This window comes from Galleria mellonella, unplaced genomic scaffold (assembly GCF_026898425.1).
Source record: "Galleria mellonella isolate WM207_F2 unplaced genomic scaffold, CSIRO_AGI_GalMel_v1 utg171, whole genome shotgun sequence".
NCBI classification, from domain to species: domain Eukaryota; kingdom Metazoa; phylum Arthropoda; class Insecta; order Lepidoptera; family Pyralidae; genus Galleria; species Galleria mellonella.
The window spans coordinates 3,142,469-3,165,472 of NW_026442014.1; the positions used below are offsets into that span (position 1 = coordinate 3,142,469).

At 33.4% G+C, this 23,004-nt stretch overlaps 1 protein-coding gene across 6 annotated transcripts in view; it reads right to left on the reverse strand.

Annotated features, from left to right (window-relative positions):
- Positions 1-8,299: 8,299 nt before the first annotated feature.
- LOC113518480 (solute carrier organic anion transporter family member 74D-like) overlaps positions 8,300-23,004 on the reverse strand; it is a 69,944-nt gene continuing 55,239 nt past the window's right edge. For all 6 annotated transcript variants that reach the window (XM_026903434.3, XM_026903432.3, XM_031913269.2 and 3 more), the window contains exons 7-11: positions 21,968-22,104; positions 20,623-20,753; positions 19,901-20,097; positions 18,668-18,844; positions 8,300-17,675 (exon numbers count right to left, since the gene is read on the reverse strand). In XM_026903434.3, the coding sequence (XP_026759235.2) occupies positions 17,503-17,675; positions 18,668-18,844; positions 19,901-20,097; positions 20,623-20,753; positions 21,968-22,104 (815 nt within the window). In that variant the 3' untranslated portion in view covers positions 8,300-17,502. The remainder of the gene's footprint in view (positions 17,676-18,667; positions 18,845-19,900; positions 20,098-20,622; positions 20,754-21,967; positions 22,105-23,004) is intronic.

The window sequence follows — 23,004 nt, forward strand, 5'->3', positions numbered from 1 at the left end:
AGTACCTTAAGTTTACAATTTCATGTAATATTTTATGACATGTTCAAATGTACACAAATATATAAATTTTTAAATGTTTTTAGGTAAATTAAATGACACAAAAACTAAAAGGGACTTATTTACTTGAACAAAGTTTTTCCTGAAAGGTTCCGTACGACGCTTAGAATTTTAAAATGTAGGTAACTACACCGCGAATAATCGGAAGTTAAATTAAATCAGATTCTACACTCACGAGTTATCAATCCTAGTGATATGAAGGTCATCATTGTCATATCATTCATTAACTGCTCACTGTTATACATAGGCCTCCCCCTTGAGGAGTTTTACTAGTACATAGTTGCCATGCAAGTCGGCAGGCGGGTTGGCAACCGCAGTTAAACTTTGATGACTTTTTATGAGGAATGCTGCTGCCCATCCCTCAACCACTAAATTCCCTTTGTCGCCTTTTACGACACCCACGGAAAAGGAAGGGATAGCCCATTCTATGCCAGGACCACACACAATATTGAATCAAATTGGTAAATATGTTTAGAAATTAATACCCATTCCTCTTTTTTTTTTATACAATTTAGAATGGTAAACAAGCTGATGGCCGATCTGATGGAAAGTGGTAAGCGTTGCCATTCCTGAGGACTCAGGTATTATTCCTCAACGGAATACGACGTATTGAGATTTAGTATTATTAAATTCGCTATTAGTGAATATCAGATTTTCACAAAATTAATCAGTTCACATCTCGAATAAGTTATTAGAGGTGTGGAACCCTAATACTTATTAGTTCCATTCGTGGGTGACCGACACGCTGAAATGTATAATGGATGATGTTTTTGTAGTCACGCTTTAACAGAACAATTGCAGGTAAATTTGATTCAAAAAACATCAAAATTCGATGTTCTAGATGTTGTGTATTTTGTTTATCTATGGTTGGGTATCAGGAATCAATCTGTGGCGGACATCGAAGTAGGAAGTAAGTTTTAACTTGTCAGATTTATAATAAATAAAATTACAAAATATCAATCATTGTTTTAATGAATAAAATATGGTGGCAGCGGTTAATTAAAATATCCAAAGCAAATTGTGCAACAAAATTGAGTCATGGATCATAATATAAATTCACTAAAACCATTTAACATCCAAGATGGCGATGTCGTCCAATCTTGGCAAAAGTGGAAACAAATATTCAATAACTACATGATAGCTATGCAGTTCGACACATGCTCGGATGAAAGAAAAATTGCCATTCTACTACATTCTATGGGTGAGCAATGTCTGGACATATATAACTCATTCAGTGAAAAAGAAAAGTCAACGTATATCTTAGTTTTGAAATCCTTTGACGATTATTTTATTCCAAAAAAGAATTTGGCAATAGAACGCCATAAATTTTTTACGTTGAAGCAAGAAAGTGATTCCTTAGACACTTTTCTAACAAAATTGAAAAAACAGGCATCTGTATGTGAATTTGGACAATTAAAAGATTCTTTAATTAGAGACATGTTCATATGTAACATGGATAAAACAAATAATCACATAAGAGAAAAATTGCTTACTGAAAATGATGTAGATTTATATAAATTAGTGACTATATATAAATCTCTTGAGTTGTCATTTAATAGTACATCATATCTCTCTCAAGAAATTCCTGTAGCTACTCTGCGCAGTTCAAGAACAACAGCACATTCTCACTCTAAACAGCTTTCTACAAGTCAAAATGGATTAAAACAACAGCAGGCTGTACCATTTAATAATAATAATACAGCCAATTTTGACAATAATAAAAAATGTACCAGATGTGGACAGTATCACAGATTTAAATGTCCTGCTAAGTCTGTAAAATGTAAAAGATGTCACAAGATTGGTCATTATTACAATCTTTGTAGAACACCAATAAATAACATTGAATATGATGAAATGGATTCATCTTTAAATTCAGGTTGTAATCATTCAAATTCTACTAATTTATTGTCTGATACATTTATAGGTACTCTGTCATTTAATAATAATTTAACTGTGTCTTCATTAAATATGGATAATGACTGGATAATCAGTATCAAAATTAATAATGTAAACTTAAAATTTTTAATAGATACAGGAGCAAAAGCTAATTGTATGTCATATGAAACATTTTGTAAACTCAATTTGTCAAGTAACATTATCAAATATTGCTTTTCAAAGTTATTTGCATATGGTGGTGTCAATATACCAATAAAGGGATATTGTGTTATTGAATGCCTAATTAATGATAAAATGTATAAAATAAAATTTATTATAGTAGATATTTCATGTCAGTCAGTCTTAGGGGCAGAAACATGCACAAAAATTGGTCTTGTTCAAAGGATTTTTAATAATTCCCTAACTAGTCAGCCTGATAATTTAAAAACTTTATTAATTAAATATGAAAACCTTTTTCAGGGCCTGGGTTGTTTACCCTATGAGTGTCATTTGACTGTCTTACCTGATGTACAACCAAAGATTGATGCTCAACGTAGAATTCCATTTGCATTGCAAGACAGATTGAAAGAAGAGCTGGACAGGATGACAAGACTGAATGTTATAGAGAAAGTGTCAAAACCTACTAAATGGGTTAGTTCTATTGTTATTGTAGAAAAATCTAATAATAAACTTCGAATTTGTTTAGACCCTAGAAACCTGAATGAGGCAATACAAAGATCACATTTTCCTTTGCCAACTATTGAAGATATAAGATCAAAATTACATGGGGCTAAAATATTTTCACACCTGGATGCTTTTGCTGGGTTTTGGATGATACCTCTTGATTCTGAGAGTTCAGACCTTTGCACTTTTAACACGCCACTAGGTCGATACAAATTCAAAAGATTACCATTTGGTCTTAATTGTTCAACTGAAATATTTAGTAAAACACTTGTAGAAGCATTCTCAGACATACCGGGTGTAATTATATACATTGATGATATATTGGTTTATAGTAATGATGAGGCCTCACATGTAGCAACTTTACAAAAAGTATTCAATCGAGCAGAATCTATAAATCTTAAATTTCAAAAAGAGAAATGTGTCTTTCAACAAAATGAAATAAAATTCTTAGGACAAATATTTAGTGCTGAAGGTATGCGCCCTGATTATGACAAAATCAAAGCCATTTGTGAAATGCCTACTCCAAATTGTCAAAAAAGTTTACAAAGATTTCTAGGCATGATAAATTTTTTAGGTACCTACATCAAAAATCTTTCTACAGAGACAGAGATATTTAGAAATCTTTTAAAAAAAGACTCAATGTGGTTATGGGATGAAAACCATAATAAAGCCTTTCAAAGACTTAAAGATTTAATCACAAAATCACCTATCTTATGTCATTATGATAATACAAAACCACTAACTTTAAGTGTAGATGCGTCACAATCAGCATTAGGTGCAGTTCTGTTACAATGTAATAAACCTATAGCCTATGCATCAAAAACTCTTACAGACTGTCAGAAAAGATATGCTCAAATAGAAATGGAGTTGTTTGCAATATTGTTCGGTTGTCAAAAATTTCATCAGTATGTCTATGGCAGAAAAATTAATGTAGAGACTGATCACAAACCTTTAATTACTCTCTTTAAGAAACCTCTAAGTCAAGTACCCAATAGACTTCAAAGAATGATGCTATCACTACAAGTATATGATCTCAATGTAACATATGTTCAAGGTTCAAAATTATACATTTCAGACACATTATCTAGAGCTGCTTTATTGGAGTCTGAAGAACATAGTATAGATAATGACATTGCAATACATGCAAATATGTTCATATCTTCTCTTTCAGTTTCTGAAGAGAGACTCCAAATTTATAAAAAAGATACTCTTAATGATTCTACACTACAAAAGTTACTAAAATATTTTATAGAAGGTTGGCCAATTCATAAAAATAAAACAGAACTTTGTGTTAGACAATATTGGAATTATCGATCTGAAATACATGTTATTGATGGACTAGTATTTAAAAATACTAGTCTTATTATTCCTACATCACTCCGTAAAGAAATGTTACAAAAAGTTCATGCAGGTCATTTGGGTATAAGCAGAAGTAAAAACTTAGTTCGTGGTGTAATTTTTTGGCCCAATATGAACACAGACATAGAGCAAGTCATAGAAAATTGTCAAATTTGTTCAAAATTCAAACATAATAATTCTCATGAACCATTAATTGTAAGTGAAATACCTAAATATCCATGGGAGAAAGTTGGAGGAGATTTATTACAATATAAAGACAAAAAGTATCTAGTTGTGATTGATTATTATTCAAAATATATAGAATTAGCTTTGTTAAATACTGGATCTTCAGCAAAACATGTCATTTTACATTTTAAATCGATATTTGCTCGCCATGGTATTCCCTTAAAACTATTTACAGACAATGGACCTCCATTTGATTCAATGGAATTTAAAGAATTTTGTACAAATTGGGATATAAGTCATAGTACGTCGAGTCCTAATTTTCCACAATCTAATGGACAAGTAGAGTCAGCTGTCAAGATTGTAAAAAATATTTTACGCAAGTCAGATGAAGAGAATGTAGATCCATATTTAGCACTTTTGCACTATCGTTCTAATGCAAAAGAATACATGAAGTCTCCTGCGGAAATGCTAATGTCAAGAAAGTTGAGGTATAATTTACCAATAAAGATGAAATTACTGAAACCTAAAACAGTGAGATTCAAAGATATTGAAGAAAAATTAAGGAAGCACAAAGAAAACTATAAAAAATATTATGATAAACGCACAAGAGAATTAACTCCATTGAATAAGGGTGATCACATATGGTATAAGAAAACTCCAAATAGTAATTGGTCGCCAGGTATAGTCATAGACATAGTAAATAATTGTCCAAGATCATACTTAATTAGGTGTAATGATGGCTCCCAATATAGGAGAAATCATTATCATTTAAGATTAAATAATAATGAAATACTGAAACAAAATAAAAATTTAAAACGGTCATTCACTTCGTTACAGAAAAAATTGTCAGATGAAACCAATTTGTTAACAAATAAATATTCTAGTCTACCTATTCCTATGTCAAGTCAGGTTTCTGGGTCAGAACAAAATCATTCAACACAGTCACATAATGGTACATTGTCTCGGTCAAGTCAAAGCTATGTTCAAGAACCTGATCACAGCACATCAGTAACAGTCTTGCCATCTGAGTGCCAAAATGATACAGTAAATGATGTCTCTAACAACTCACAAATCCAGTCGAATGGTACTCTTAATGTTAATAATAAATCACTGTCTTGTAATGTTGATGGTAATCCCACTATGAGAACAAGGTCTGGACGTGTTGTCCGACCACCTGTTAAACTTGATTGTTAGTAAGCATTTTCTCATTTATATAAATTCATGTTCATTTCTTTAAATTTTGTTTATCTTTATGTCAACATAGGAGATGTTGTGTATTTTGTTTATCTATGGTTGGGTATCAGGAATCAATCTGTGGCGGACATCGAAGTAGGAAGTAAGTTTTAACTTGTCAGATTTATAATAAATAAAATTACAAAATATCAATCATTGTTTTAATGAATAAAATACTAGACATTTTTATAACAAAATAGTATTAATTTGATCGAGGACTGACTAGGCTGACAGGGTGCGAAGAAAACGTGTAGCGCAATAACTATTTATCGAATTTAATAAGAACCTATTATATTCTTAAAATTATTAAATACCGATGAGTGCCGAAACAGACTTGTATCTGAAATTGAAACTTCACTCGATCAATTTTCGGCCTGGGACGAATGCAATCTTGTACAATTCAACCCTAAGAAGACACAACTCTGTGTGATCACCGCAAAAAAGACGCCGTTTGTCGTATCTCCTCGCTTTCAGGGCACCTCCCTTGATAATAAGTCGTGTCTAAGAGTTTTTGGCATTGAGATATCTAGCTACGTCCAGTTTTGCGGTCATCTGGAAGAAAAAGCTAAGATAGCTGCTAAAAAGTGAACGGTATTTCACGCCGGAACATCGCTTGAAATTGTATAAAGCTCAAGTCAGGCCGCTTATGGAATACTGTTCTCGCCTATGGGCAGGAGCACCACAATACCAGCTCCTTCCGTTAGACCGCATTCAAAGGCGGGCGGCTCGAAATATTGATAAACGCCTTACTGTCCAACTCGACCCATTGAAACTGCGCAGAGATATTGCATCTCTATGCATCTTCTACTGAATTTATTATGGGGAGTGCTCTGTGGAATTGTTCGGATTGATATCTGCTGCTGCTGCTTTGTACCATCATACAACCCGTCATAAAATAAAATTTCACCCTAATCATCATGACGAGTGGCGGTCTTCCACCGTGCGTTTTTCAAAGCAGTTTCTTCCACGCACAACCACTCTTTGAAATCAACTTCCAGCAGCAGTATTTCTGAACCGATACGACAACATAACCTATAAGAAAAGAGCATATTTCTTTTTAAAAGGCCGGCAGCACACCTGCAATGCCATTGGTGTTGTGGGTAATGATGGGCGGCGGTAGTCACTTACCATCAGGTCAGCCACACGCTCGTTTGTCCCCTGTATTGTAAAAAAAAAAAAATACTAGTCTTTACCTGCGATTTCGTTCGTATATAACGAAATCGTGACAAAGAATAGCCTACGTCTTATTCCATTCCAAAAATACTTGTAAGAAAAGAAGGGGTTGTTAGTTCTTTTGTAGGAAACAATGAAGAGTATCTATCTATTTAGCTATCTATCATTTAATCATTTTATGCATTTTTTGTTGTAAACTTAACTTTAAGCTTAACTTATATTTGAAAAAAGAAACAACAGCTGTGTTTCTTCCCCGTTCTTCTCAGCTGAAATTACATTCCGAACTAGGCGGTAGGTTTATAAAAAAAACACTATTCAAAAATGCTTATTAATAAGTTTACTTGAATAAAAATTATTTTATATTATTATTATTAAAAGATTTCGCTCTGATGTCAAACTGAAATTTTAGATATAGAATTAGAGAAATGGCGCCATATTTGATTTTATCGATTCTATTTTCTGTTATAAAATTTGTTCAACGTTTTACTCTGTGTAACAGATCAGAGAGAACAAACTTTATTTCAAAGCTTCTTAAAAAAACGTTCCATCTTTTAATTTTGTTACATCAATCAAAGCTTTATACCTATTTCTTCGTGAGACGCAATAAATAGCGTAGTGGTATAAAAAATGCAGACTTCGTTATCGCCGTTCCGCTTCTTGAGCACTAGTATGAAGTGGGTTGCAAACTGACGCTGTGGTACATCAGTTTGGTAGTACAATCACTGTACAAGTAACAATTTGTATAAAATCATATCATATTAATCTTCAATATGATGCCTACAGCCACTTTTAACCATCACACTGCACGCTATCGGCAGGGAATTCATCCTTACACCTTAGAATCAAAATGGTCATGCACAGTGCGGTTTTAGTGGAGCTTACTCCCGTGAACGCTGAAATTGAACGACCTTTCTGCCGAAGTTTTTCCTAGAGGTTTTTTAAGGGTCTGCAACGCGAGTGTGATATCCCTGTTACAGACATAGGCTACGGTAACCCCGTTTACCAACAAACATGCCATAGGCTTGTTTTTTTTTAATGAGTGATAATGGAATGGTAACCCCGCCCACGCTATCGGTATACGCTGGCACCAGTGAGGGATGATAGGTGACGATGAATGTAGATCCGTTAGCCCATCATCACGAATTCCACTAGAAGTATCAGTGATTTGCCTAATGACAGTCTGTATTCGGTTCTTGGTGGGGCCAATTTAGAAAACTCAGAAATTTCACAGGCTATCCTATTTAGAGCAAGAAGATTTATGTAATTGTGTGGCGATTATTCATTTAAACATGTATGCTCCCATAAAAAAAAAATATTAGGTTAATAAAGAGGTAGTAAATATACTTAAATGATAGACATACCGACTCATATAATAATTGTATAGATACCTATATGTGACAGCCAACTTAATAAAAAAAAATATTGGAGCGAAATAAAATGCATTTTTTTTTCTTGATAATTTTTATTTACAAATGATTAAAAAATATGTGACCAATGTCACTGTAACAAACTATACCGCACTCATACAATGTAATGTAAAATATAATTGCAGTACTAGCCTGTGAACCAGCCATTAAGTCTCATACAATGATGTCAAAATTTAATTTTACAAAGTCACACAGTAAGTAAAATATTTAATAATACATAAAATAATTTTATTTATGTATGGCTACAAAATTTAGAATTACAAAATTCGTTTTACAAAGAATAAATAATAAATATATATAACAAGAGTCAACACTATAACCATAGGAATAGTTAACTATTAAAAAATTGTTTAGGAAAGTAATTTAGACAGTTTGGGAATGTTGTGAAAAATACTTTTAGTTCATTGTATTCTCAAACATTTACTAACATGATAAAATAATATTTAAGGTCCTTTGATTTTATTAAAAAAAAATCTGAGTTAATATTGCCAAGTAAATTAATTTATTAAAAAGTATAATTACGCTTTAAAAATATAAACCACACTGGTTTCTTTTCTTTCAAAAGACAAACTTTTTAAAACCGGTCAGGAATAGTAATATAGACGGAACAAAAATAAGTAATGCACAAGTAGTTATATGTATATATATTTATGATATTATTTATTCATCACTTTATCTACAAATTGATTACAATCCAAAATAAATTATTTCGCATAAAAACGGACACTTACAATACTTTCTGTATAGTTAAGAAACTTAAACGTTACCACATATCCGTAGCGTTAGGCTCACAATAAGGCAAGTGGTCATCCTTTAGCAACATTACGAATAAATTATATAATTATTTCTAAAAACAACAACCAAGGATGTTGAAAAATAATCAATTCATAATCGAATAAGTATTATTAAAATAAAAAATATGTCAAATTACTCTTTCCTACAAGTATCCGTTTTCATGAAAATGGTATCATACCTTAAAATTAATGTATTCAAACAGGCTGGTCAGAAACAGGCAATATCAACAATTATAATGGTCACATACATTTTAAATCTAAAATCCAGAGGTATTATTTTCTAAAACTAAATCATAGACTAGTAAAATTCTGTTCACTATTACAAAAAAAAAAATAATATAACCTTAAATAAATTTGCTTAGTAAATATACAGCAACAAACAACAAAATTCATCTAAAAGCTACCATTGAGACGTTATTATAACTATTCGTATTGTATAATATAAAAAGTATTACAGTTAATGGCCACTTCAACTACACGTAGACAATAAATTGCTATAGACAACAATTGGCTATGGCTTAATAAACAAAACTGGTAAAACACGCATTAATAAATACGCATATGTATATATATTTTTTTAAAACATTGCACGAGTATGATTATAATGCACGATTTGATAAAAGGAATAAACGAATAATAATATTATTTTAAAATTATGCACAAAATTATAAATTAAAAATAATATTTGTTGATAAAATTTACTTGTCATCATTATTTTATGTGTACTAAAACTTGTTGTTGTTGTATGTTGGCATTAATTTAAAAAACAAGGATATTATATTTTTTAAATGACTGGCCACGATTTCACAATATCTACTGGCTTAATTGTTATTTCGGGCATAAATTGACCACAGCTGAACAGCAGGCCTTCCCCATATCAGTTTTGCCTGTAGTTGCCACACTTGACAAGCGGGTTGGCAACCGCAGTCACATTTTGGTGAATTTTGTAGAGATACCTACTATCACTATTTATATATTTTTAATGAAATTCAATGTAATATAAATAGCATTACAATATTAAAAAATAATTTTAAGAGTTCTTTTTTTAAATATTTAATTCACTACAAAATGATACCTAATGGTTTAAAATTATATATTTCTAATAAAAAAACATTGTGATATAAGAAAATTTAAAAAATACACTCTTTTTTTTAATATTTTATTCAGTACCAAGTGCAATCTTAAACTAGTTTGCACTTAGCTGTCATCTGATCGCATAAATTGAATGTAAAATTTAAATTTAGATATAGAAAATTAAAATATTTGGCTGTGCGTTTAGCTTATTCTCTTGTGTATAAACTATAACATTACTAACTGCTAACATTTCAAATCGAATTTATTTTGTAAATATTTTAAAACAAAATTAAAAAATTAAATTGTAAATTTTGTACACACGCAAAGTCTACGAATTAACCTATATTACGGTCCAATAATTCATAAGTAGTTCTATAGTTTAATTAATATTTAGCTACACTATATACAATAGGGTTGTGATGTAAACAACTAGACGTTAAAAAAATAATCATAATAAAAAAATAACTAGTAACATTATTAGTGATGTCTCAAAAATCGATCAGGCGTCGATGTATAATTTGCTAATTGACAAAATTATTATGCATTTCGCTGGCAATAATTAGTACCTAAATATTTATTGCACATTCAAAATCATATAGCAATAACTAGTTAAATATAGGCAGATATAATGGAATTTATATATATAATATAATTTGATTCAATGTAATTGTGCAATGTTTGTATAATATTGCACAATCGTTTCAAATTATTCATAGTACTCTAAGAATATAAAACATCAATAAAACAATCACAGATGTATAAATTGAAAACAAATTGATTGTAAATATCATTACAAACTGTTTACTTAGCAAAATATTCTTTGTGTTAACAATTCATTTGCCCAATATATTTTATTTTCGAGTCCCTTTACTTATCGTATGCTAGAAGTATTTGGGTTTACACTAAATTAGTTTTAAAACATTATCGTTAAAAGTCTTATGCTTGCTTACATTTCGAACTTTCCATTTTCCCAATGTTCATCAATTCTGTTCAATAATTTAATATTAAAAATATAAGGAACTCCAATATTGACATGAGTACTATAACATTAATTATTTATTCAACTGTACCATAAATAGTAATATAGGATACGTACTACATAAGTAGTAATATAAGCAGTAATAGATAATAATATAAGAAGTAGTTATATATATATATATATATATATATATATATATATATATATATGTTTTTTATGGTTTTTGATTTGTTGAATTTGTCTATGTCCTGAATAGCAGAATAACTATTAAAAACATTGGAAAATTAATGAAGAAATAAAAGAAAACATTTTCCCATACAAAATATTCATGGCTGTTAAGCGGTACCAAGTTCATCGGATCAGCTAGTATAATAGAAGCAGTAATATATGTAATAATATACGTACGTTAATATAATGATGATGTTACTTTTTATGTATTGACCTGCCTATACTAGGCAGGTATTTGAGCCCAAACATTTCTACCATAACGATAAACAAATTAAGAGATTAATTCACACTTGTACTGATTAGAAAAACAAATTTATTTTCACAAAACGGTGTCACGGTGACAGCGAAACGTAGAGTAATTCAGTACATTTATAACTTAAGTCTAATCGGCTGTGTGGAGGGAAAGAAGAATAGAAGCAGTGCACCAACAAAAGGTATGGACACAACTGGAGCTACCTTGCAAGAATTCATACGCAAAGTATAAAATCGTGCAGTTTACAGAGGGATGATGGCACCAGTTGTACAGATGTTGTACAAAACAGACGTAGGGTTGTAATGACTGTTACACTTCAGTAATGACAAAATGTGTGAAACCGACTATTGTAATATTATGATATCACCTTATTGTACCACATTTTTAGCAATACATTCATTCATTAATTCACTTACTCATTCATTCTATCACTCATTCGTTAATTCACTCACTCATTTATTAATTCGCTCACTTATTCCTTAATTCACTCACTCATTCATTAATTCACTCACTCATTCATTAATTCACTCACTTATTTATTATTCACTCACTGATTCATTAATTTACTCACTCATTCATTATTTCACTCATTCATAAATTCACTCATTCATTAATTATTTCAATCATTCAATCATTAATTCACTCATTCATTTTATAATTCACTTATTCATTCATTCATTCACTCATCCATTCATTCAAGCAACACAAACATAGCCCTCAGCAATGAAGACGAAGATGATGACAAAAGACGAAAATATTTAAGACAAATGATAATTACCACCCCGTAAAGAATATGACACGAAAATATTTCATAACAAGTGTGAATTAAAACATTGACATACGAACTCGCTTCTTGAATTTAGAATTATATTAATCATCCTCACCATCACCTTATCGACCGTTAACTTGATAATATTAAAAATTTTTGGTAATTACAAAAAAAACACAAAATGTCCGGCGATCTGTACAATTAACTGCTATACCCTAAACTATTTGTTTCCCATTGAGGTTTTAATATAGGTTTACACGCGACCCAGCCTTTATTTCAGTAACATTAAAATAACAACAATCCTGCATGAGCTATAATTGTCCACTAAACTTTATAGATCATTTTTTATGTGTATATATACATATATGTAAATAAATATATAATATTTTAAGATATATATAAAACTTCAATATATTTCCTGTAAAAATGTACAATTTATATATTAAAACACTTAATTATTTTGGTTGATTTATCGTGGGCATTTACTTAAAATTCATAAAACAAATAAATTGCAAATATAATCAATAAATTATCATTTGTAAATCAATATTTTATTTTAATTGAATAATCAAAACCTGTCAACTAACCGCTCTACCTAATAATATCAACAGGAGGGAGGAGGGACTATTAAAAATGTGGCCTACCAGTCCCATTGCTAGTATATAATATATTTAGTCTCTTAGTTGATGGTAATAGAATAGTAGCTCCGCCTGCGCTAACGGTATACGCTGGCGGGGCATCAGTGAGGGGTGACAGGTAAGATGAAAAGGCAGATCAGTTAGCCCATCGTGAATACACTTGGTTTCCATGGATGTCCACGTAGAGCTCGATCTGACCGCCTCATTATCATCCATTAAACAAATAATATCAACATCAACAAATATCATTAGTGACAACTATAGCTCAAATCGTGAAAAATAATAATAAGTTGAAATATTAAAAATAAAGCATTACAGAGATGCAAGACAACAATAGCTAATATCAAATAAAACTATATCTAAGCCTAACATATTGTGATTATATACTTTAAAACGTTTAATTATATATTTACAGGTTGTATGCGATAATTTGTAAAAAAAAAATGTACTAAACTAATATAAACCTCTAGTCACTAGCCATATACTTCGCATTATTATCGAAAAAAAAAAATGTAAAGCTACGTACAATATGTTGCAATAACACCTCGACAGACGTGTCAATATCTTGTAAATACAGTCAAACAGTAATAATAAATGATAGCATTAATACACAATATAAAAAATGCATATTTTTTTAACAATAAAACAAACATTTTACTAAGACCATGCTTTGAATTCATTATTGCAATACAACAACAGATTCAAACTATTTGGAACGCACTTTTAAAATTAGAATAGAACATTTAAAAAATAAATTTGTTCTCGAAAATGTTCCGTTTTGTTTTATAAAACCGAATAATGATTATAGCACGACAACATCGGGCGCAGCACATATCCTAGCGAGTCGCTAGTGTAAGTGATCGACAAGGTGAACTGAATAAAAATCATGACGAATGGTGGATTAAAAAATGGAGCCAATTATTTTAAAAGAAATATGAATATTTATAATTTTATTAATGCTTAATATTTAAGATGAAAGAAGTAAAATTTATACTCTTATAAGACAATAATTCAGTGTGATTAAACTTTGTTTTTAAATTTTATTATCTATTGATAGAAAATGAGTGACGAAACAAATAGAAACATTACAATGGTATGCATTATAAGGGCAGATTACCCTTAATAAGTGCAAACTGGAAACTTCAAGGCGTTCATGATATACCTTCATATGAAAACTAATACATATGTTTTCTATACCAAAAAGCCCAATATTAGACCAGTCGTTTAGATATAATTTTAATCTCCAGTACTAGCCTCTTATCTTTCATATGACACTGGATGTAATGGTCGTAAAAGTAACGACCGATTGCCATTAAAAAAAAAAAGAAAGAAAAAGACTAGGTAAAACATAGATATAAATCGTGCACACATCTGTCACACTATGAAAGCGCCACGCACAAAGTTGTCGAGCTATAACGAGTATACCATTCATAACTCCCAGCTTAGACGAGATATTATTGCAATAAAAAAAATAGTACCCAACCTAAATATAAAAAAACTAAGTCCCACATAACGGTATTACTTAAAAATATATATTTATTATATTTATTTATTATAATATATTTATTATAATAATGTGATGTATCAATAAAGCTAGTTTCGAGCGGTACCGCTGCTGTATCATTTCTAAACAATCATTTGATAAATTCACTCACTATAAACATTAGACAATACAGTTATTAGTAATATATTATTTTGCACTAATTATTTGCATAATATATTATTTACAGGGTACAGAGGAATAACACCTGAGTCCTCAGGTATGGCAACGCATGGAGTGTATCATGGACGAAACAGTATACTCTGTTATGTCCATGGTACCGCTCATGTCTATAGGCGACGGTTACCACTTTCCATCAGGTGGGCCGTCAGCTTGTTTGCCACTCTAAGTTGTATAAAAAAAAAATGATTGCAGACTATATATTAAGTTAAATCGTCACCATTATGTATACAACGTTCATATTATTTACTTCTGTCGTTGAGCAGGTATACTTATATTTAAGTATAACTAGCGTATAAAATGCATAACTATAGTAGAAAATGCAAGTTGTTTATATTTCATTGTTCAGTCATTTTATGTTCTAAATTATTTATATAAATATACGTAGTGTATAAAAATGTATTGCAAACATTAACAACGATACAGTATTACAGAACAGTATGTGATAGCAGTGTGCGAGTCCGAATGTTGTTTGTTATTCGAATAATTAGTAATAACGATACAATATTACAGAACAGTATGTCTAAATAGCAGTGTGCGAGTCCGAATGTTGTTTGTTATTCGAATAATTAGTAATAACGATACAATATTACAGAACAGTATGTCTAAATAGCAGTGTGCGAGTCCGAATGTTTTTTGGTATTCGAATAATTAGTAATAACGATACAATATTACAGAACAGTATGTCTAAATAGCAGTGTGCGAGTCCGAATGTTGTTTGTTATTCGAATAATTAGTAATAACGATACAATATTACAGAACAGTATGTCTAAATAGCAGTGCGCGAGTCCAAATGTTTTTTGGTATTCGAATAATTAGTAATAACGATACAATATTACAGAACAGTATGTCTAAATAGCAGTGTGCGAGTCCGAATGTTGTTTGTTATTCGAATAATTAGTAATAACGATACAGTATTACAGAACAGTACGTCTAAATAGCAGTGTGCGAATCCGAATGTTTTTTGGTATTTGAATAATTAGTAATTATTAATTCTATAATTTGAGCACTAAATTAATAATTTACTAATTTTCATATTCGATTGATCGGGTCGACTCGACTACGTTCGTATCGACTCGCACATGAATAACTACTAATGACTGATTTTAGCTATTAGATAGATAGATTAGGGAGTATAGTGAATGAAATTAGTAGTCGAATGATTTTAAAATCATTCGAATAAGTTGTTTAATCGGATAATTAGCAGTCGTATTAGTAAATTCGCACATTGCTTCGTATAAACATTATTAGGAAAACAATAAATTACTCTAACCAAATTATATTGAACTATTTACATTATTTTTATTATACACACACTGCACAGACAATCACCAAAAATATTACTCTTTTTATTTTGTATTTATTTTATTTATTATTTTCACGTACCCTCAAATGGGTTAAAGCTGAAAATCAGTGTTTTGTTCCTTGAACAATGTTACACGCTGAGCTTCGACCTTTTTGTATTGCTGCAGATCACACATAATAACACAATTATAAATCTTATGTTGTTTTATGTATTATCTATTCTTATGTACATGTTGTGTGTGATTAGTAACAAACAAATAAACGATCTATCTATCTATCTATCTAAATAAATTATTTTCAATATGCACTTTTTACTTGTAACTGAAATACACTGAAAAATCAATATACATAATGTTGACTTATTGTACTAGTAGCAAAAAAAATAGTTTTTTTTTAATATTTTTTCTAAACAAAACTTATACGATATAACGATTCTGTAAAGAACATACTAGAAGGAAAAATATAGGGTAAAAGAAGAAGGGAAAGATTGAGGAATAACTCCATGAGGCAGATAAAGGAAACACTAGGTGTCATGTCATATAAGGAGGTCAAAGATATGGCATGGTTGATATGATAGATGGCATGATAGAGCTGGTTGGAAGAAAACCCATGAAATAGTTGTCTGGTCGGTGACCAGAGGAAACTCTTAAATGAAAAGATGGATAGATAGAGGGAGATAGAGAGAGAGAACGAACCATATTTGCAATACACTTTTAACACTATAAATAAATTATACGATAACATTGGTAAATTTCAAATAAATGGCTATAAATATAAAATGTTAATCAATATAAAATAAGGATTTTAAAATTTTAATATAAATATTGTAAAATTCACATGATCGTCATTAAATCATCGTTATATAAGCGTTCAATATGTACATTTCATTAACTGACATGCTACTAATTTGTTCTTACTGATCCAAAGTCATTACCTTGAGATTAAGGTAACATTGTTCCATGTTCAATCATGATAAAAACCATTCCAAATATTGAGCCGGAACATAAGCTGATGCTGCTTCATGACACAAGCTCAGACGGACAAATTCACCACAATATATCATCTAATATTTTATGAAAGCAATCAATTATTACTTTTAATTGTCAAACTTGATATCATTCTGTCAGTTATAATGTATATAAGTAAATATAAATATGGAATAAAAATACACATCGTGGAGTTTATAGGAACCTCAAAATTACGTCAACAACGCACGGAGCAAAGTACAATATGAATACAATATAATATCTAAATACAATATATATTTATATTGTATTTAGCTGCTGACCGTACTAACTCCGTTGCCGCACTCACCTCGAGAGTCGTTGAATATTATGCTATCACACTAGAATTTGTTACTTGACAACTATCTTTGTACGAAGTGTACGAGTTTTAACTTTAACACATCTATTCATACAGTTCAAATTCAAATATCATAAAATAACGAATTTAAAATAAAAATCCGTTTCTTTACATGTTCAATCTAGAACAAAATTCAAACCTTACACATAACATACCTCTGCATGTAATGACTTGCATACTACTTTATTTCTCTATATTAATTATTATTATATCAAAACTCGAAAAAAAAACCTATTTTCTGTAAAGGAAAATAAATTGTCTATTATTATTTTTTTTTACCTTTTTAAAATACACAGACCTTATTTTTCATTCTACTTCCTGCACGGAGGTAAACTTAGCAACTATGTAAGGGCTCCGAAAAACTTGTAGATTCGTCGATCCAGGTGTCAACTAGTATGGCGTCACAGTTATGTGTCGGGCCGCAGGGGGGCCGAGTCGGCTGGGAGGAGGGCGAGCGGGACCGGCGGGGGCGAGTGCGGCGCGCTGGACGCCTCGCCCGGGTTCATGTCGATGCGGCCCGCTTTACTCCACACGAGCATGTCCATAATGAACGCGAGGAACATCAGCCCCGCTGACAGACCTGTTGACAATTTTTTTTAAATTTCAATGAATATGACATTGTTGTCAATTTAGACATAAAATACTTCTAAGTTAGCAGTAAACTAGTAACTTACTAACTAACTTAGATTTTTCTATTAAAATTTCCATGGTAAATAAATAAGAAAGAAAAGGAAAAGACGCCAAACATTCTAGTTAAAAAATCTAAGGCAATAGTTCGTAATGAGCACCAGATCCCTTTTCAGAATGGCGATGGACAAATTAAAATCGCCATGATGATTGCCAATCACGAGTAAGGAGATGGTACCTTAAGAAGGTAAATAAATAATACGTCTAAATATATCATACAACGCCATCTAGTATCAAATTAAGCAGACTATTTCTTTAGCTAAAAAATTGGATTTAATTATGTCTCTCTATTACAGATATAATTTATAAATGCTATAAGCATTTTCGTTCTTAATTTTATTTATTATACCACTTCCTAATACCTTTATAACTTCTATATTTATTGTCTTATCAATTCCGCACTTTTTTAAAGCATAAAAACGTCATTTTATTTATCAAATAATTATGTATAGATACGTCAAGATACATTGTGAGCGTACGTATATAAAAGATTAATAAAAAAACAAGTCAGCTAGTTCAACAATTAGCTGACAAAAAGTTGACCTGTTTTTGAAGCTCAATGCTCTATCTTTTTTTTATACAACTTAGAATGGCGAACAAGCTGACGGCCCACCTGATGGAAAGTTGTAACCGTGGCCTATAGACATGAACAGTAAGTACCATGGACATAACTATTCCGTCCATGATACCCTCCATGCGTTGCCATTCCTGAGCTCTGTACCCTGTAAATTCACTGCCATATCCCACCGTTCATACCGAAATACAGCCATGCACTGCTTCACGGTTGAAACACGAATGGTACAGAGGTACTCAAGCAAACGACTTTTGTATAAAGTTTCCCTCCGGTAAATCTGTATAATGTAAGTGTGTGGGTCGGTGCCGTACCCAGGTAGAAGTGTCGCAGGCTGTCGTTGTCGTAGGATGCGCAGGCGCCGAGCAGACCGCAGGCGGCGTCGCGCAGGCGACACGCCGCATCCACGGCTGCCCCGAACACGATCGGGCACGGCACGTTGCCGAACACGCCGATCGCGAACTGGATCACGCCCATCGCCATCGCCTTGTCTGTCAGACCACCACCACGAAGGTACACGGTATATTACAAATATTCAAATTCAAATGCCAAATATTCATATTAAATTAAGGGAAGGGGGAAGGGACTGTTAGTAATGGGGAGGTTAGTCCCCATCGCTATTAATATACCTTATCAGGTCGACCTCCACGCGGTTCCCCCTGGAAACCATCGTGACTAATTTATCGTTGAATTTGTCACAATGGACTAACTGACTTGACTTTTCATCCTCACCAATCATCTCTCACTGGTGCCCCGCTAGTGTATACCGATAGCGCAGGCGGGGTTACCATTTCATTATCATTCATCAAAAAAAAAAAAACAAGATCCATTCTGTTAGCAACATTAACACAACAAAAACCGGCGTCCTAGGCGGATAGAATCTAAGAGCACCGCTTTTTGCATCTTTTACGAGAGTGAGTCGCCTCGGAACCCCAGCCGTCTGAGTGTCGTTCCAGACTGGTTGAGATAAGACTGAACGGTTGACTGACTGACTGACTGACAGAACGATTGCAATGATTGCGGTGGATGTAACCTACACATTTCGGTCAGCTCGTAAGCCAAGTCGAGATATTTCTCCTACTTCTCGCTTTCGGCTTACACGAGGTTATTTTTATAATTTTTTTTGTTATTTATTTATTATGAGAATTATTAAGTACATTCGTACATTTAAAATCAATATATGAAAGTGAGCCAAATATATATATATATATATATATATATATATATAGGAGTTTCTTTCGCAAAAGAACCAAAATAACCGACATAGCCCGAAGGATAAGCAAATTGAAGTGGCAATGGGCTGGTCACATAGCTCGAAGAACCGACAACCGATGGGGAAAAAAGGTTCTTGAGTGACGACCACATACGGGTAAACGCAGTGTAAAACGACCCCCTACTAGATGGAGTGACGACCAGAAATGCGTTGCAGGGAGTCAGTGGATGCAGGTGGCTCAGGACCGTTCTTTATGACAGTCTATGGGGGAAGCTTATGTCCAGCAGTGGACGGATAATGGCTGAAATGATGATATATAGATATAGTCGGTTACCAAATTTGTCTGTGCATCGTATGATGATGAGGACGGCGCCGACCTCGCCGCTCGCGTGCACGAACATGAGCGCTGCGAAGATTGCGATGAACACGTAGATCTTGCCGCACGGGCCGGCACACTCGCCGCTCACCGCCCACCCGCCGCCGTCACCGTGCAACCACTCCGACCGATTCCAAGCTTCGAACTGTTTCAATCTGAAAAATTAGGAGGGGGAAGGAATTGTTAGTAATGCGGATTATCAGTCCCAATGCTAACAATATACCCTAACAGGTCGACCTCCTCGTGGACCCCCCGGGAAACCATCGTGATGAATTCCAAGCGTATTCATCACGATGGGCTAACTGGCCTGCTTTTTCATCCTCACCAATCATACCTGACTGGTGCCCCGGCAGCGTATACCGTTAACAGCGCAGGCGGGAAAGAAAAAGAAAAAAGAATAGTAACTCACAGAATAAAAAGAATGTATGACATTATGCTGGGGGGAAGGATTAGCAATGAAGTTTGACAGCCCCATTGTCTATTAAGTCGACCTCCACGTGGTTCCCCCTGGCAACCATCATGAACAATTCTTGTTGAAATCGTCACGATTGGCTAACTGACCTGCTTCATCTTCACCTATCATCCTACACTGATGCCCTGCCAGTGTATACCGATAACGCGGGTGGGGTTACCATTCCATTATCATTCATTAAAAAAAATATTATGCTTAATCTACTAACGTATTCGTAGCTTTCTCTCCGGTGCCGGCAGCGTCTATGCACGAACAGTTCGAGTACAGCCACGTGCTGTTGTCCAACTGGTGACTGTCGAGACAGCCCGCTTGGCACGGCGACAGATATGTAAAAGCATCCTGGAAAATAAAAAGGGCACTGTGAGACCAAAAACACGCAGACTTATGGCTGACATGGAAGATTGTAGAACTTCTGGTAGTAACAGTGATGGTCCAACTTCAAGTGTTGGCAGTCACACACATACTAAAGGTAGCGGAAATAAACAAAATAATTCTAAATAAATAACTAGTGATATGAACTTCAGCAATATCAGACACGTAGTTCAGAAAAATATAAAAAAGAATCGGTCGTATGGTCCCAGCATAGAATAGGCCAGCTCCTTTCTTATGGTGTTGTAAAAGGCGACTAAAGGATTTTAATAGTCGAGGAATGGGCAGCAGCGTCCCTTTTAAAACATTACCAAATCCTAACTGCAGTTGCCAAGTTTGGCAACTACTAACAAATCCCCCAAAGAGTCAAACTGTCCAATGCTGAAAAAGGGCCTATGTTCAGCAGTGAACAGTTGACAGCAGATATCATAAATTTGTTAAGTGGAAAGTTCTACATCATCATCATCATTTCAGCCATTATCCGTCCACTGCTGGACATAAGCCTCTCCCACAGACTGCCATAAAGTACGGCCCTGAGCCACCTGCATCCACTGTCTCCCTGCAATGCATTTCAGGTCGTCACTCCATCTAATGGGGGATCGTCCTACACTGCGTTTACCCGTACGTAGTTTAGGGATGCGAACGATACATCGATTTTTTCAAACATCGATATATCGTTCATAAAAATCGATGTTTTAATATTCGATGTTGAAACTCTAAACATCGACAATACATCATTGTTTATAAGCGATGTTTTATAAACGATTTTTAATCACAGCGTCATTTTCCGTCCTGCCCGTGATTTACATCTATAGACATAAACAGATACTTACTAAATAAAAGAATAAAGACAAGTTAATCTGATACATAACAGTTCTTGAACGGAGGGAAAGGGATTGTTAGTAATGGGGACTGAGAATCCCATTGCTAGTAATTTACCCACCCAACCAGGTCGACCTCCTCGCGGTTCTCTCTGGAAACTATCATGGTTAATTCCTGAAGAATTCATCATGATAGGCTAACTGGCCTGTTTTCATTCTCATCTATCACCCTTCACTGGTGCTCCGCAAGCGTATACCGTTAGCGCAGGCGGGGTTACCATACCATTTTCACCCATCAAAAAAAAAACGGTTCTTGAACAAAAGATCTTTTGAAAGAACGTTGTTCAAGAACGTTTTACATACCTGTCCACAGATAGGATTAAAGGCAACATTCTCGCAGTTACAATTAACGCTACAGCTGAGATTGCCATTTATAGCACCGTTGTCTAGCAACCGGAAATTCTCTTCTGGGCAACTGACGAACATGAGCAGGACCATACCTGAAAGGTATAAAAACTCTTCTGTACAAACTAGTATCTACTAAAAGGAATATCGTGTTGTATTAATATATAACTATATAATATAAGTAGGTAGATATTATATTTATTTATGTATTTTTTTATACAACTTAGAATGACAAAGAAGCTGACCACACATCTGATGGAAAGTGGTAACCGTCGCCTATAGACATCAGCAGTACCTTGGACATAAAAGAGTATACTGTTTCGCCCACGATACCCCCCCCCCCCCCCCCCATGCGTTGCCATTCCTGAGGACTCAGGTGTTATTCCTCTGTACCCTGTAAATTCACTACCATATCCCACCCTTCAAATCGAAACACAGCCATGCAAACACAACTGCTTCACGATAGAAACACGAATAGGGCAGAGGTGCCCAAGGAAACGACTTTTGTACCCTCTCTCTGATATTAATGTAATGTAATATATATTAATATTTCATTTAGCTGTTTATTTGTATATTTGTTTATGTATTGATTAGTGTTAATAGTTATTCAAAGAATATTCGAAGTAAACACTGCTGACCGATGACGAATAAACTCGTCATTGCACTAGCGTGTAGGTACGTCCTCCTACCACGAAAGGGGGGAAAAGGATTGTTAGCAATGGAGTTTGACAGCCCCATTGCTAGCAATATGCCTTATTAGGTCGACCTCCACGTGGTTCCCCCTGGAGACCATCGTGAACAATTTTTGTTGAATTCGTCACGATGGGCTAACTGACCTACTTCATCCTCACCTATCATCCTTCACTGGTGCCCCGCCGGTGAATACCGATAGCGCGGGTGGGGTTACCATTCCATTATCACCCATTAAAAAAAAAGCCTACCACGAAAAGCAAGACCATTTGAATTGCAATGCGTTCACGATCAAAAAATTACTT